The 17464-nt window shown below is 35.5% G+C and overlaps 1 protein-coding gene across 7 annotated transcripts in view; it reads left to right on the top strand.

Annotated features, from left to right (window-relative positions):
- The window catches only part of XRN2 (5'-3' exoribonuclease 2), a 100542-nt gene that overhangs the window by 56478 nt on the left and 26600 nt on the right, over positions 1 to 17464 (top strand). For all 7 annotated transcript variants that reach the window (XM_036244281.1, XM_036244280.1, XM_036244283.1 and 4 more), the window contains 4 exons: positions 2018 to 2101; positions 3168 to 3265; positions 3887 to 3966; positions 5396 to 5452. In XM_036244281.1, coding sequence (XP_036100174.1) covers positions 2018 to 2101; positions 3168 to 3265; positions 3887 to 3966; positions 5396 to 5452 — 319 coding nt within the window. The remainder of the gene's footprint in view (positions 1 to 2017; positions 2102 to 3167; positions 3266 to 3886; positions 3967 to 5395; positions 5453 to 17464) is intronic.

Raw genomic sequence — 17464 nt, forward strand, 5'->3', positions numbered from 1 at the left:
CAACTTTATTTTTCTTTTTCAAGATTGTTTTGGTTATTTGTGATTCAATGAGATTCCAAATGAATTTTAGGATAGGTTTAAATTCAAAACTTTAATATTTTTATATTTTATGTAAGTTTATATAAATATTTTAATTTATTAGACTATATCAGGAATGCACCTTTTTTGATGTAAAATTTAGTACTCTTAGGACATAGAGTTATTTCTCCATATATGCCTTTAAAACTTATTGAAAGTAATGACAGTACTTTAAGTTCTTGCCTAAGTTGAGTACATCTTAAAATGATAGAAAATAAAATGTATCTAAATACTTTTTCAACATTTACTAAACATATGTACTTCCCAACATTATATATAATAATAGCAGTGTGTTTTCATAATATTTGCTTACTATATGTAAGGAAAATAGCATAGTCATTTCAAATGCTGTGCATTTTATATATGAACAGAGAATTTAAGTAATTTGACCAGATACACAGTGACAGAACTAAGATCTGAATCCAGACAGTCTGACCACTATGTTGATTAGTATTACCACTACTTGGGCTACCTGCAGGTTGTTGAGAGGGTTAAATGAGCTAATGCATGTAACAGAAAATAAGTGCTCGGAAAAAGTGGCTGCTATTGTCATTTTTACTATCAGCTCACTCTCAAATACTACCATCATCACATCTGGGTGTAAGGCATTCCTTCCTACCCTGGCAAGTAGGGCTGATTTCTTATTTAATAACCTTTTTACTATCATTGGCACTGCAGGTTGCTTACTGTTTGGAGTTAGCTTCTAGAGTTGATATTGTAAGAAAGTCTGATAATTTGTTTAGATCTTATATCTAGTAGGTAATAAAAGCTAGATAATGTTAGTTTTTCATGATACAAATTTTTTTTAGGGTACAACTAAATAAAACTTGAACTCCTTCCTAGGTTTTTTTCCATGTAAGTGTTTATCAGTAATTAAAATAGCCTGACTCAGATAATAGCTGTTTATATCCTTGAAATCACTTTATAGACCCTTCAAATTCACACTAAAACTTAGTTGTTGTTATTTTTTAACTTTAAAAGATATTTATTCTTCTAGGTAGTAAAGTTGAACATGTTTTCTAACTTTAAAAATACAATAGCTAAATAATTACTAACAACTTTGGAAATATTTTATTCCTCATCATTTTCAGAAAGGTAATAATCACAAATATAGCAGTTTTGAGTGACAGTGGTTTCAAAATTATTTAGATCTATTTAGCATTTCTCTTTACTGTTTATCTTGAAATTTTTATTTAGCCAAAATACTATTTATAGTATATACAGCAGAACATACATAACCTCAATAACTTTTTATGTTTTTCTAGCAATAAATACTGTTCTAGTATGCTTTTTGAAATTATGCATGTATATCCAAATAAAACAATGACTTTAATTCCAGCACACTTCAGAGGACAATTTTCAGCCTGAAAATGAACATCTCTTCTATCCCCGCCACACACAGTTATTTAAACAAGTCTCTCAAATGTTTTGTAAATAAATTATTAGGTTTTAAAAAGTAAATCGAATGCTATGCTATTTTAGAGCTAGAAGAGACATTCCAAGTATTCTGGTTGAATAGACCTTCTGAGTATTTTAGTTGTATGATTTTTTTTTTTTTTATAAAAGAAGAAAAAGTCCTAGAGAGATGAAAGGAGATAAGCTCGTGCCCTTGGGAGATTAATTGGCTTGCCCAAGGGCATCCTAGTAAGTAAGGCCAGAACATAGACTGATGTCCAGGGGGCCATTTATTCATTTAATTAAAAATTTTTATCATCAGAGAGTTAAGGTTCAGCAAACATGGTTTTTCATATGAGCCATGTTAAGGATGGAAAATATACAGGATCTTTTTCTTCAACCACCATGTGGAAAGTATTTACACCTTAAGTTTGGCCAAATAGGGTTCATTTCCAAAATGTTTTGATATTAGCCAAGAATACCCTGCTAGAAATGTTTATTGGTGAATGGATGATTCCAATAAGCTGGTGCATTTTTTCCCTAGGTGTTGCTTTGTTGCCATTTGTGGATGAGCGAAGGCTGCGAGCTGCTCTAGAAGAGGTATACCCAGACCTCACTCCAGAAGAGAGTAAGAATTATACTTCTGCTTGGTCAACATTGAGTCTGTGTAATGTAGACTTTATACTTTCTTACAAAATTCTACCCTTTTATTTTTCATTTGTCAAATAAACGGGACATAGATAATTTATTTTACCTCTTTATAACAAAAGTTAACTTTCCTTCTTAAACTTTATTATCCATAAATTAATAGTAATTAAATTTTTTTTTTAAAGTTACGAGTGTTTCTATTAAATTTATAAGAAAGCACCACTTTAAAGTATTTTTGTGTGTTGGGGGTGTTATTAATTTCCTCCCTGTCCCTTTTCCCCATCATCTCCCCCAAATAACAAAAACTTGTCTTGAAAGGTTAGGTTGAAATACAAGCATTTGCCCTTAGAATGCTAACTTTGAAATGTTATTTTGCACAAAAAGATATTTTGTCATACTGCTGACAGTTAAAAGTATAGGGAAACCGCAAAGCTGAGCTTTATGGAAAATTTATTCAATATCCGTATAATAAACCTATAGAAATAATTTCTCTATCAACCATCCTTAGAATACCTTTTTTATTAGATGATACAATTTGTATTTCCTCGGGGAAGGTTTTTTATGAGGGGGTTAATCCTCACCAGAGGATACTTTCCCATCGATTTTCTAGAGTGGGAGGGAGGGGCAGAGAGAGTACAGAGAGAGAGAAACTTCTATTGGTTGCCTCACACAAGACCCAGACCGGGGGCTGGAACAGACCTACAACCCAGGTACATGTGCCTGATTGGGAATCAAACCCATGACACTTCAGTCCTCAGGGCAACACTCCAGCTGCTGAGCCAAACCAGTCAGGGCTGAGTTCTGTATAAATAAGAAAACTTTGTCCCTTATCTTGTAATGCTATATTCAGATATCTTTTAGTGATAATTTTTTCTGAAACCTTATTGTCAAAGTTTTTTCTATAGAGACCACACGTGCAGGACTTAACACTTTTAATTATTTTTTGTAAACTTAAGTTTTTAAAATCCTTCTTATTTTATTCTCATAAATGTTGCTTTTGCAGATGTAATTATTTGATCTTTATTCTTTTCTTACTTTGTCCCCAGCTAGAAGAAACAGTCTTGGAGGTGATGTCTTATTTGTGGGGAAATACCACCCACTCCATGATTTTATTTTAGAGCTATACCAAACAGGTTCCACAGAGGTATGGTTTCTTTTTCAATCATGAAGTATTTTTAGACAGTATATTCATTTGGTTAATTAATCAGGAATGAATTTTTAAGATTTTGGTAAAATAAACAGTACCATTTGAACCATTCTTAAGTTTATAATTCTGTGGCATTAAGACCATACACAGTATTGTGCAACCATCACCAGTATCCATTTCCAAACATGTTCATTTTTCCAATTAGAAACTGCACCCATTAAACAATTTTAATAAACAATACCTCTCCATTCTTTACTTCCCCTGCCTCTGGTAATCTCTCTTTTACTTTCTGTCTCTATGAATTTACTTATTCTTAGTACCTCACATAAATTGAGTCATGCATTATTCTTTTGTGTCTGACTCATTTCACTTAGCATATTTTCAGGGTCCGTCTATGTTGTAGCATGTGTCGGATTTTTGCTCCTTTTATGACTGTTTAATATCCATTGTATATATAACACCATGTTTTATTTATTCATCTGTTGATGGGAACTTGAGTTGTTTCCATCTTTTGGCTATTAGGAATAATGCTACTATGATTTTGGTATAGAAGTATATGTGTGAATCCCTATTTTCCATTCTTTTGGGGTATGTAATCAGGAATACATTTTTCCACAGCCAGTGGATGTACCACCTGAACTATGTCATGGGATTCAAGGAAAGTTTTCTTTGGATGAAGAAGCCATTCTTCCAGATCAGTAAGCTTTTATTTGTGTATAATTGGGGTGACTGGGACAAAGTTTAGTTAGGATTTTTACCTTGTGTAAGTGCATTATTTTCTAGTAATAGTGAGGAAATAAAACAACAGAAGACCTGTTAAACTAAAAAAGACATGGAGTTAAAGCCCAGCTCTTTAATGTAATAGCTATGTCACTTTGTGCAGGGAGTCCAGGTGGTCCTTAAAACCCTTTCAGGAGAGCCACAAGGTCAAACTGTTTTCATAATAATATTAAGACATTATGATGTTATTTACTATTGTCACTTTTTCTCTTTGAGTGTGCACTGGAGTTTTCCAGAAGCTAAATGTAGTGTGCTATCTCAAGAAATTGGATCAGAAGCATATAAGAGAACCTACCTATTAAGATAGATATTAAAATAACAATGATCTCATTTATTTTTGTTTTGCTTTGTAGAATAGCAGTTTTTCATGAAAAAATGTTACTTAACATGTAATAGGTGTATTTTTGGTATCTGTAAATTAGTGATTTAAAAATTTCTTAATTTTAATTTTCAGTAGATAAATATTGATAGTTATAACCAACATAAAAACTCTTTGCAGTCCTCAGTTTTTAAGAATGTAAATTGGTCCTGAGATCAGATTTTGAGAACTGCTTCTCAAGGATATATATCCAGGAATAGAACTTGCTGGTCATAAAATATGTGTATCTTCATTTTTTCTAAATAATATTTGATGGTCTTTAACTTTATTTTTCTTTATTGATTTTTAGAGAGAGAAAAAGGGAGAGGAAGAGAGAGAAACATTGATGAGAGACAACATTGATTGGCTACCTCCTGCATGCCCCCAACTGGGGATTGGGCCCACAACCTGGGCATGTGCCCTGACCAGGAATCAAACCAGCGACCTCTTGGTGCATGGGTCAACGCTCAACCACTAAGCCACACTGGCTGGGCTATTTGGTGGTCTTTTAAAGTGATTACACTATTTTATCTCAGTGGCAATTTCTGAAAGATCTTATTATTCTGTGTTCTTGCAAAACTCTTGAAATCGTCACAACCTCAATTTTTATCCATCTGATGAATGCTTCTTAACATCTTGTGGTTTACAGTTGCATTTCTCTGATTATTAATGAGATTGAGACCATATATTTGGTTTTCCTCATTTATAAAATACCCTTTCCGTTTTTCCATTTATTCTCTGTTCTATCATTTTCCCTTTTGGTTTGTAGATACTCTTTACAAATTCTAATATAAGCCCTTTGCCCATAATTGTTTTCTGCTGATGAGATTACACACTAGGGAGATTGGGTCCTTTTTTAAAGATATAAATGACTGTATTGTTTTGTTTGGTGTGTTTTATTTCTCTTTCTTAAAGCCTAACAAACATAGCAACATCTTACTTCCACTTATGCTTTACAAATAGATGCTTCTTCTCTTGTCCCTCCTTAGAGTAGTATGTTCTCCTGTTCCCATGTTACGGGATCTGACACAGAACACTGCTATCAGGTAAGTTTTATAAAATTCATGCCATACAGAACACAGCTCTGAACTTGCAAATAATTTTAAGAAGACTTCTGATTGATAGGGAAATGGCAGCTATTATTCCAACAATGCTTTGAGATTGGAGAGGTCCCTGTGTTGCAGACTTCAGAGCAGAGCCTCTTAACTTTAAATTGCATATATTGTTAAGGTTACTGATTTAAGAAGCTTGCTTCTCTGCTTTCTTGTTTCCCTAACAACCTCTAATTCTTCCTGGATTAGGAAAGTGGGATATAGAAAGTAGGAGTTTCTAGAAATAGTTTGCTGTATAGAAGCAAACAGAGATCTGCACACTAGAGGCCCATACAGCTTCACTTTGAAATAACAGGTGGTTTTTTAAAACTATTGTATACTTTATTTTGATTAAGATGAGGTTGAATGAATGCGTGGTAATTCCAATCAACAATTATTATAAACTCTAATTTCTGCTCTCTGGAAAACTTATTTATACCTTATTTCTTTGGTGACAGCATTTTATATTAAGTAAAATAATGTAAAATGTAATATGACTGTTTAGAATAAAAATCTACAAACTTACTATTCATTTGTATAATTATTGTATATAATTACTAATCTTGATGGCAGGGTTTATGTTGTCATTTTCTTGAGTCTTTAGATAAGAGTAAGGCAAACACATCCTAGCAATGTAAGGATTTTGTAAAAGCTATTCCTGAATCCCCCTTTTTCACTTGTTCTTATAATTTCTGTCTCAGAAAATATTTTAATTTTTCATTGTTAAGTGTAAGTATGTTTATTTTCCTATCTTTAATGGATTTAGATAGCAACTGTCATACTAGAAAGGCTTTTATTTAAAGAAAACTATTGTGAATTTGGAAAATCTTCCCAGTTTAGTTGCTTGTGTTTATCTTTGCACATAATTTGTCCTGGCTTTTGTTGTTGGGCTTGTTTGTTAAGGGTGGAGTTTAGAATTGTAAGCCATGCTCCTATGCCCATTACAAACAGTCTGGTTCTCAGAGATCCCGTGTGGACACTGTGTATTAACCCTTGGGGTCTCTGGCTTGCTGAAGAGCTTCAGGCCAGTTAATCCCATCAGTTCTCTCTTTGGATTGCCGCCTGATTGCTTGTGTTCCTCAATTTTTTAGCATGTTTTCAAGGGCCTTGCTGCCCAGCCCTCTAAAAATAGTTAATTCTACTTAACTTTCTAGTTAGGATAGAGAGTATTTCCCAAGGGAAATATTACAAAATTGACAAATCCTGGAGTTTCTGTTTGTATGATGTTGGTTGGTTGGTTGGTTGTTTCTGATCCAGAAAGAGCCGTTGGTATTATTTGGTATCTCCTGTGATCACAAGATTATTAAATTTATTAAAAAACATTCTCAGACCCAGGTGCTTATTCAGGTATGTTAAATCAATCATAAAATTGATTTAACTGAGTTAATACCCTAGAGATTTCTGAAAGACCAAAGTTAACTTTTACCTTATGTAACTTTCAGTATTTTCTTTGAGGGTAATGTTGAAGTGGAGGTTTATTTTACTGCAGTTTTTGGGTTCTTTCAGGTCTTACTGTGTATCTGGTGTTGTTTTGTTTTATGAACCTAAATCTGAAAATGTGGCCTCCAGCACCAATTGTGTCAGTTATTTCTCTTTATTTTGACTCCTGGTATTATTTTTCCTTTCTCTATTTGGGTGCGTTTAGTATTCCATTCCATATTTGAAAAATATTCCACTATTCTAGAATACTTTTTTCTTTTCCCAGTGAACCTGTTTTGTCTTCTTCTGGATTACTGTAGTGATCTCTCAGCTGATTTATTTGATTCCACCTTCCTTCCCACTGAATCTGTTGGCATGTGATCCAAGGTTTATTTTTCTTGAATACTACTGCCCTTTAGAAATCTTTGGTTACTCTGTAGTGCCAGTAGAATTACACTCTTGCCTTTTCAAGGCCTATCATAACTTGGCAGAGCTATAGTTCTGTACTTGAATCCCCACAGTTCCTCAAGGACACCTTCTCCTTACCCAGGCTGGTCCTTTAGTATCTCATTGACCTCTGTGCCTTCCTCCAATTGTTTGGAATGCTCTTCCCTTTATAACCATTACTTTTCTTTTTTTCTAAAAGGTAATCTATGATTTATATAATGTTTATATATTCTTTTCTTCAGTAGCATTGTCAGGTTTTAGCATAGTTCTAAACTTGGGTAAAAGCTCAATTGTTCATAGTGTTGGAACCAGTGTTTTCCAAAGTATTCTAAGAGCCTAAACTGCCTTAGCTGGGTGGTTCAGTTGGTTGGAGTGTTGTCCTATATACCATAAGGCTGTGGGTTCAGTTCCTGGTCGGGGTATGTACCTAGGTTGCAGCACATATGGGAGGCACTGGTTGATGTTTTTCTTTCTCTTTCTTCCTTCCTCCCTCCCTCCCTCTCTCTCTTTCATATCAATGAAAACATATCCTCAGGTGAGGATTAAAAATAAAAAGAGCCTAAACTTATTTCTTCAGAGGAGTGTTCTTAAAACTTTCTGTATTCACCGTTGGATGGATAAGGCAAGATATAGAATGTTTTATCTCTTCAAGGAGATTTTTTAAAAACATGAATGTGTGTGAAGATGGATTTTTAATGTAATCATTACAGCAGTGATTGTAAGGCTTGTGGTTGGCAAGCAGATAACTTGAAATCCAAAGCCTGAAAGAAGTGGAGTGCATGCAATCAGTAACAGACTTAATAGTTGAAAACACTCGGGAGGGTTTAACTTGCACTGCCTGTAGCACTTCATAGGACACTGAACTGGTTAACCTCTTCTGATAGAATGTCAGAAAAGATGTCTTAAGTCCTATAAACTCTTCAAGTGTTTTAAAATGTCAAGTATATGAATCATAAAGTTTTCTCTGCAAGAACAGTTTGCATTGGTATGCTGATTTAGCATTAATTATAGAATGTATCAGGGAAAAATAGAGGAAAAATTAAACTTGATATTAGGAGTTTTCTGCTTTCTTTGTGAAGTATGCTACCACTCTCAAACAATAATAGTACTTAAAATAGTATTTCTAGGGATAATTCTTAAAGTAAATTGAATTGGAAAAATGTGTTATACATTCTATTCCTTTTCTATTGAAACTATCCTGCAGTGTTTTCTTCTTACAAATAGTTTTAAAGTGCTGCTTGTGGTGCATATAGAACCACTGTTCAGTTTTCTTACTTTCAGCCATACTTAGGTTTTAAATTTGTATTTATTTTGTCCTTGATGTGTTTATGAAGACGGATGATGAAAATAAGAGAGAGGTTACCTGCCACAAGGAGGATTCATTATGCTACTGCTGGGTCAGAGTTGGTCTTGTGGATAGAACCTTATGCTGGGTGTGTCAGCATTATTCCACTTGGAAGAAATGGTTAAAAATATTTCTGTTTACCGAGTTTAGATGAAACTATATAAATCAAAACACAAGTCTCTTACCTCAGTTGGGCAGCCTGTTGAGTCCATAACTATTCAGTTAACTCATTTTCTCCCTGAGAGTGCTTCTGTCATATCTCAGTGTTAATTGCTTTCCCTCCCCTGATAAACTCTCCATAATTAATCACTTTTGGTTCTGGTGGTGGAAATTTGTCAACGTGTGATCTGGATTGTTTCCCCTTTATGATTTCCAATATTTTTATTTCTATATTTTATTAAAATAAATTATTTTTATTCCTCTACCTATAAGAATTTGAATTGCATAAATCTGAAAAATGAAGGAACTTTGTTTGCATCAAATGAAAGTTAACCTCTGGTTTTTGCCTAATGTGTGTCTGCCTTCTGTATCTCTTTCACATTTACGAGGTTGTGGCATATATTAGCACATTGGAAAAGTACAGTTGAGTTGTGCTCTAGCTTATTTTGTGATTTCTAAAAACAATAATAGTTTTTGGTATATTTTTGGGGGAACAAATGAAAATATTAAAAGCTCTTAACAAGTGGAAGCTTAACTCATTTTAGGAGAGAGTATGTCTTCAAATTGCTCTCAAAGATCCAATGGAAAGAATGCTTTACTGTTTGAGATCATTAATAGTATCCCTTATCCCTTCAATTGTGAGCTCCAAACTTATTTTTAGATACTCCTTTTCTGTCTCCTAATGATTTGTACCATATTAAATATATAGATCACTCTCTTGAGTATGCTTGTGAGAGGAACTAAGGGAGATAGATCTTAGACATAGTTTCTATTAGCTTGGAAATTTCTCCATTTAGAGCATGAACATGAGTAATGGAATTTTAAAAACAATTTTATTGAGGAATAATTAACATGCAGTAAACTGCATATATTTGACAAATAAATGGATTTGTTTTCCCTAACATTAGTTTCAACTATCTATTAAATCTCTTGGTATAACTATTGTCCTTCAGAAGAGATTATCCCTGTGACCCTGGGATTATCTCTTCTCTTTGATAGCTTACTTTCACCGTCTCTTTCATTTTCTTAGTTTCAGCTCTTTCTGTGTGTGACTTGCAGATCTTCATCTTGAGCCCTCACCTGAAAGTGCTCTTTATTTCATTTCCAGCCCTGCCATTTCTTTGCTTGCCCAACATTTCCACCTCATGTACATGTTAAAGCTCCCTTTGGTTCTCTCCTCCTGCTCTTACACACTGCTGCTGGGTGGTTCTTTCTGAATTGCATCTTTGATTGCATTCACTCCCTTATTGACATCTTGAAGTGGCTTCACATTATAGTTTGAACTAGCCCTTCACAACAGTATCTCAGCTCAACCATCCTGTCTTACTGCCCACTTTTGTTCACATACTTTGGCACTCCAATCTAGACCTTCACAACTGAGGTCCCACCTGAGAATTAAATCTGAGAACTTAAAGCATTTGTTGCATATACTGAATCAGTTTGGGTCCTGTGCCTTTAGAATGATATGAGTTATATATCTTCCTTGGAAGAATTGAAAATGTAGTCACTCCAATAATTTTTTGAGGGCTTACTTCTCTCCTAGATTCCTATTAAGAAGGCTGTTCTAATTAAACTGAACTACTCGTTGGTCCTGGGACCCCTTTCTATATCTCTATTCCATTATTTCCTCTGCCATGCTATAACCATAACCTTTTGGATGATGATGTTTTCCTTGTTCCTAGGTAAAAGGATCTCCTTACACTACCCCCTTACACACATGCTTTTAGCCTACACTCACAAAGACTTGTGTGTGGAAGGCATGTGTACGCACATGCTTTGACTCAGTATCTTTTCTTTGCCTGTTGTTGCCTTTTTCACTGTATTCCTTGTAAAACTAATTAAACATTTCCTGTTTTCTTTATTAGGAGGAGAGGCAAGCTCAATGTGTTTGTACCTCCATTCCCACCATGAGATCATGTATGCAGTGGGCACTCTGAACGTTTATTTGGGCTGAAGAGCCCTTGCTTTGAGACACTTTAGTTGTAAATCTTGCTTTATTACCAGTTTTCTCTTTTTACTTTGTATTTCAGAGCAGTAATGAGCCCAAATACTTAAATACTGTTTTCTCTATCACTCTCTTAAACTTTTAACACTGCCTGTTCTGACTTGCCCTGGCTAAGTCATCTTGCCCATTAGAGGACATTTGAGATAAAGATAGTTACCAGTGAAAAGTGGTAAGAGGAACACATTGAATAATTGAAGTATTGCTCAGCTGTTCTTGAGCTGATAGCATTTTTATTATAAATGAAGATATTTTTGTGTACTTAAAATATATAGTTAAATCTTTCTGCAAGGAAAATTTCTCTGTAACAGACGAACCTTAATAATTAAAAAAAATTTTTTTTTCTTCATTGATTTGAGAGAGAGAGGAGAGAGAGAGGTGGAAACATCGATGAGAGAAAACATCAGTTGGCCACCTCCTGCATGCCCCCGCTGGAAATTGGGCCCATAACCTGGACATGTGCCTTGACTAGGAATTGAACTGGCTACCTCTTGGTGTATGGGTCAGTGCTCAGTCATTGAGCCCACACCATCCCGGTGGGCCCTACTAATTTAAAGTGGCAGTATTTGAAGAGAAAAAAAGGTTAGGTATTTAAAATATCAACCAGTTCATTAAAACCTTTTTAAAATGTAATTTGTAATCATTAGAGGAATTTTGGAAAATATAAAAAATCACAAAGAAGGAAAGAGATATTTGATTATAGTAGAGAATATTGCTGGTGACCTTTTGTCTTTTGTTTGTTTTATCCTCACCAGAGGACATTTTTTGATATTTTGTTCAGATAGAGTGGGAGGGAGAGGGAGAGGGAGAGAAACATCGACATGAAAGGGACACATCAAGTAGTCGCCAAGCACACAACCCAACCAGGGCCGGGGACAAACTACAGCCGAGGTACGTGCCCTTAGCGGGAACAGAACCTGGGTCTCTCCAGGGCACTGGTGACCTTTTGGTAAATATATGTCTAGTCTCTGGTAAATACATTTTCCTCATGTCATTATTCTATTACTAAACTCTTTAAAATATCAACTAAATATTTCATTTTTAGGAAAAACCATAGTTTTTTTTTACCAGTCCACTATTGTTCATACACTTAGGTTTTACAGTTTTTCTATATTATAAATACTGATGTTATGAGCATCCTTAAGAATAAATCAGACACATATCCAGAGTCCCAGAGAGGCATTGCTATCTCAGAAGAAAGACTTGTGTGCTTACGAACCTTTGGGATAGAAACACACATACCACCAGAGAGGAAGTTTGACCCAGTTTATTATACCCAACGTCTGAATGTACAGCCTTATAAAATAAGTCTTTGTAATTTTCAAATTGTGACTATTTCATTATCAAACACAAGTAGTAGAGCAGGATACAGGGTTCAACTGGGAAGTTTGGTGCTTTTCCCCCCCACAGATTATTTGTGTTTTTTTTTATGAATTTTTTATTTATTTTTTTGTTACAGATATTTTACCTTTTTACCCCATTGGCAACCCCCACCCCACCCCACCTCCGCGCCATCCCCGGCTTAGTTGTCCATGTCCATTGGTCATGCATACATGCATATAAGTTCTGTGGTTTATCTCTTCCCACCCTCCCATCCCCCATCCCCTCTTCTGAGGGAAGTCAGTCTGTGCCCTACTTCCATGTTTCTGGGTCTACTGTACTCCTTAGACTATTATGTTCATTATATTCCGTATATAAGTGAGATCATGTGGTATTTGTCTTTTTCTGCTTGGCTTCTTTCACTTAGGATAATACTTTCCAGGTCCCACCATGTCGTCTCAAAGGATAAGAGATCTTTCTTTCTTACCGCTGCATAGTACTCCATTGTGTATATGGACCACAGCTTTTTTATCTATTCATCTACTGCTGGACACTTGGGCTGTTTCCAGATGTTAGCTATTGTAAATAGTGCTGCTATGAACATGGGGGTACATATATTCTTCCTGTATGGTGTTTCAGGCTTCTTAGGGTATATTCCCAGCAGTGGGATCACTGGGTCAAATGGAAGTTCAATTTTTAATTTTTTGAGGTAGCACCATATTGTTTTCCATAGCAGCTGCACCAGTCTGCATTCCCACCAGCAGTGTATTAGAGTCCCCTTTTCTCCACACCCTCGCCAACACTTGTTGTTTGATGATTTGTTGATGGCGGCCATTCTGACAGGTGTGAGGTGATACCTCATTGTTGTTTTAATTTGCATCTCTCTGATGATTAGTGATGTTGAGCATTTCTTCATATGTCTTTTGGCCATTTGTATGTCCTGTTTGGAGAGGTGTCTATTCAGCTCCTCTGCCCATTTTTTAATTGGGTTCTTTGTCTTCCTTTTGTTGAGTTGTATGAGTACTCTATATATTTTGGAAATTAACCCCTTATCTGATACATCATTGGCAATGATGTTCTCCCATACAGTGGGTTGCCTTTCCATTTTGATGATTGTTTCTTTTGCTGTGCAGAAGCTTTTTAGTTTAATGTAGTCCCATGTGTTCATTTTCTCCTTTATTTCTGTTGCCTTAGGTGATGTATCAATGAAAATTCTGCTCCGTATGATGTCCGAAATTTTGTTGCCTACATTTTCTTCTAGAATTTTTATGGATTCACGGGTCACATTTAAGTCTTTTATCCATTTCGAGTTTATTTTTGTGTATGGTGTAAGTTGATGGTCTAGTTTCATTTTTTTGCATGTAGCTGTCCAATTTTCCCAACACCATTTATTAAAGAGGCTGTCTTTACTCCACTGTATGCTCTTGCCACCTTTGTCAAATATTAATTGAGCATATTGCCTTGGGTCCATTTCTGGGTTTTCAGTTCTGTTCCACTGGTCTATATGCCTGTTCTTGTGCCAGTACCAGGCTGTTTTGGTTACAGTCGTTTTGTAGTATAACCTGATATCTGGTATTGTGATCCCACCTACTTTGTTCTTCTTTTTCAAGATTGCTGTGGGTATTCGGGGCCTTTTTTGGTTCCATATGAACTTTTGAAGTATTTGTTCTAGTTCTATGAAATATGTCGTTGGTATTTTGATGGGGATTGCATTGAATCTATAGATTGCTTTGGGTAGTATGGACATTTTAATGATGGTAATTCTTCCAATCCATGAACAGGGTATGTGCTTCCACTTTTTTATATCTTCCTCTATTTCTTTTTTAAATGACCTGTAGTTTTCTGCAAATAGGTCCTTTTTTTCTTTGGTTAAGTTTATTCCTAGGTATCGTAATTTTTTTGGCGCAATGGTAAATGGGATTGTTATTTCAGTTTCTCTTTCTGTGAGTTCATCATTGGTGTACAACAATGCCTTCGATTTCTTGACGTTAATTTTGTATCCTGCTACTTTGCCAAATTCATTTATTAAGGCTAGTAGATTTTTGATGGAGTCTTTAGGGTTTTCTATGTATAATATCATGTCATCTGCAAATAATGACAGTTTCACTTCCTCCTTTCCAATTTGGATCCCTTTTATTTTTTCTTCATGTCTGATTGCTGTGGCTAAGACTTCCAGTACACTGTTAAATATGAGTGGCGAAAGTGGACATCCCTGTCTTGTTCCTGTTCTTAATGGAAATGTTTTTAGTTTCTGCCCATTGAGTATGATGTTGGCTGTAGGTCTTTCATATATGGCGTTTATTATGTCGAGATATGATCCCTCTATTCCTACATTGCTGAGCGTTTTTATCAGAAATGGATGCTGGATTTTGTCGAATGCTTTTCCAGCATCTATTGATATGATCATGTGGTTTTTATTCTTCATTTTGTTTATGTGCTGTATCACGTTTATTGATTTGCGAATATTGTACCAGCCTTGCATCCCTGGAATGAATCCCACTTGGCCATGGTGAATAATTTTTTTTGATGTATTTCTGTATCCGATTTGCTAATATTTTGTTCAGGATTTTGGTGTCTATATTCATCAGGGATATTGGCCTGTAGTTTTTCTTTCTTCGTAGTGTCTTTTTCTGGTTTTGGAGTTAGAATTATGCTGGCCTCATAGAACGTGTTTGGAAGTCTTCCTTCTTCTTGAATTTTTTTGAAATAGTTTGAGAATGGGTGTTAGTTCTTTTTTGAATGTTCGGTAAAACTCCCCCTCCCCCCTGAAGCCATCTGGGCCTGGGCTTTTGTTTGCTGGGAGAGTCTTGATTACCTCTTCAATTTCCTTAGTTGTTATTGGTCTGTTCAAGTTTTCTATCTCTTCTGGGAATAGTTTTGGGAGACTGTGTGTTTCTAGAAATTTGTCCATTTCACTTAGATTGTCGAATTTGTTGCCATATAGTTGTTCATAGTAGCTGTTAACGATCTTTTTTATTTCTGTGGTGTCAGTTTTAACTTCTCCTCTTTCATTTCTGATTTTGTGTATTTGGGTTCTCTCTCTTTGTTTCTTGGTGAGTCTAGCTAAGGGTCTATCAATCTTGTTTATCTTTTCGAAAAACCAGCTCTTTGTTTCATTGATCCTTTGAATTGTTTTTTTTGGTCTCTATGTCATTTATTTCTGCTCTGATCTTTAGTATTTCCTTCCTTCTACTTGCTCTGGGGTTTTCTTTTTGTTTGCTTTCTAATTCTTTAAGTTGTGAGGTTAGACAGTCAATTAGAAGTTTTTCTTGTTTTTTGAGGTAGGCCTGTAGTGCTGTGAACTTCCCTCTCAGAACTGCTTTCGCTGCATCCCATAGATTTTGTGTTGTGTGTTCATTTTCATTGGTTTCCAGGAAGTTTTTAATTTCTTCCTTGATCTCCTCGGTGACCCATTCATTGTTTAATAACATGCTATTTAGCCTCCATGTGTTGAAATGTCTTTGCATGTTCTTGTTCCAATTGATTTCTAGTTTCATGCCATTGTGATCTGAGAAGATGCTTGATATGATTTCAATCTTCTTGAACTTGTGGAGATTTAGTTTGTGTTCTATCAGGTGGTCTATCTTTGAGAATGTCCCATGTGCACTTGAGAAGAATGTGTATTCTGTAGTTTTGGGGTGTAATTCTCTGTAGATATCTATTAAATCCATTTGGTCTAGTGCTTCATTTAGAGTCTCTGTTTCCTTGCTAATTTTTTGCCTAGAGGATCTATCCAGTGCTGTCAACGGGGTGTTGAAGTCCCCTGCTATGATTGTATTGTTGTCGATTTCTCCTTGGAAGCCCTCCGGAAGATTTTTAATATATTTTGGTGCTCCTATATTGGTGCATATATGTTTATCAAGGTTATATCTTCCTGTTGGATAGATCCTTTCAATATTATGTAGTGGCCGTCTTTGTCCCTAGTTATGCCCTTCATTTTGAAATCTATTTTATCGGATATGAGAATTGCTACCCCAGCTTTTTTTTGCTTTCCATTTCCTTGGAAAATTTTTTTCCATCCCTTCACTTTCAACCTATGTGAGTCTTTTGTTGAGAGGTGGGTCTCTTGTAAACAACATATAGATGAGTCATGCTTTCTTATCCAGTCAGCTACTCTGTGTCTTTTTATGGGAGCATTCAGTCCATTTACGTTTAAGGTGATTATTGATATGTACTTATTTATTGCCATTTTTGTTTAGTGTGGTTCTATTTTTCTTCCCATTTCTACTGCTAATTACAGCAGTCCTTTTAACATTTCTTGCAGTGCTGGTTTGGTGCTAATGTATTCCCTTAGCCTTTTTTTGTCTGGGAAGCTCTTTATTTGATCTTCTATTTTGAATGATAGCCTTGCTGGTTAGAGTAGTCTTGGATTCAGATTCTTGTTTTTCATGACTTTGATTACTTCATGCCATTCTCTTCTGGCCTGTAGTGTTTCTTGTGAGAAGTCAGCTGAGAGCCTTATGGGGTTTCCTTTGTAGGTAAAGTGTTGCTTATCTCTTGCTGCTCTTAGGATTCTCTCTTTGTCTTTAATTTGTGGCATTTTAATTACTATGTGTCTTGGTGTGGGCCTGTTTGGGTTCTTCTTACTTGGGACTCTCTGTGCTTCTTGAACTTGAATGCCTTCCTCCTTCACCAAATTAGGGAAGTTTTCTCTCACTATTTTTTGGAATATATTCTCTATCCCTTGCTCATTTTCTTCTTCTTCGGGGACTCCTATGATGCGAATATTATTACGTTTCCAGTTGTCCCATAGTTCTCTTAAGCTGTCTTCCTGTTTTTTAATAGTTTTTTCCTTTTGTTTTTCTGATTGTTTGATTTTTTCTACCCTGTCTTCTAATTCACTGATCCGGTCCTCAGCTTCCTCTAGTCTGCTTTTTGAACCTTCCAATGTGTTTTTCATTTCTGATATATCATTTTTTATCTCTTCTTGTTGGTTTTTAATTTCCAATTGTCTTATTTTCAGTGTCTCTATGTCCTTACTCATGCTGTTCAGCTTCCTGAAGATCATGGCTCTGAATTCTAGCTCTGTTAACATGCCTAATTGCTCCACATTGATCTCATCTTCGGTGGAGGTGTCTTGCTCTTTCATTTGGCTTCTGTTTCTGTGTTTCACCATTTTGGCTATCACTGTGGACTTTGGAGCCTGTCAAGTTTTCCCTGTGGGTGTTGGTGTTGTGCTGTTTGTGGCTCCCTCTCCTGTATTTAGATGAACGAGGGAGGACCCAAGTTGAACACCACTGTCAAGTCTTACTTTCCTGGTTAAAGTTGCCAGCCC

The sequence above is a fragment of the Molossus molossus genome, unplaced genomic scaffold, assembly GCF_014108415.1.
Source record: "Molossus molossus isolate mMolMol1 unplaced genomic scaffold, mMolMol1.p scaffold_m16_p_6, whole genome shotgun sequence".
Classification (NCBI taxonomy): domain Eukaryota; kingdom Metazoa; phylum Chordata; class Mammalia; order Chiroptera; family Molossidae; genus Molossus; species Molossus molossus.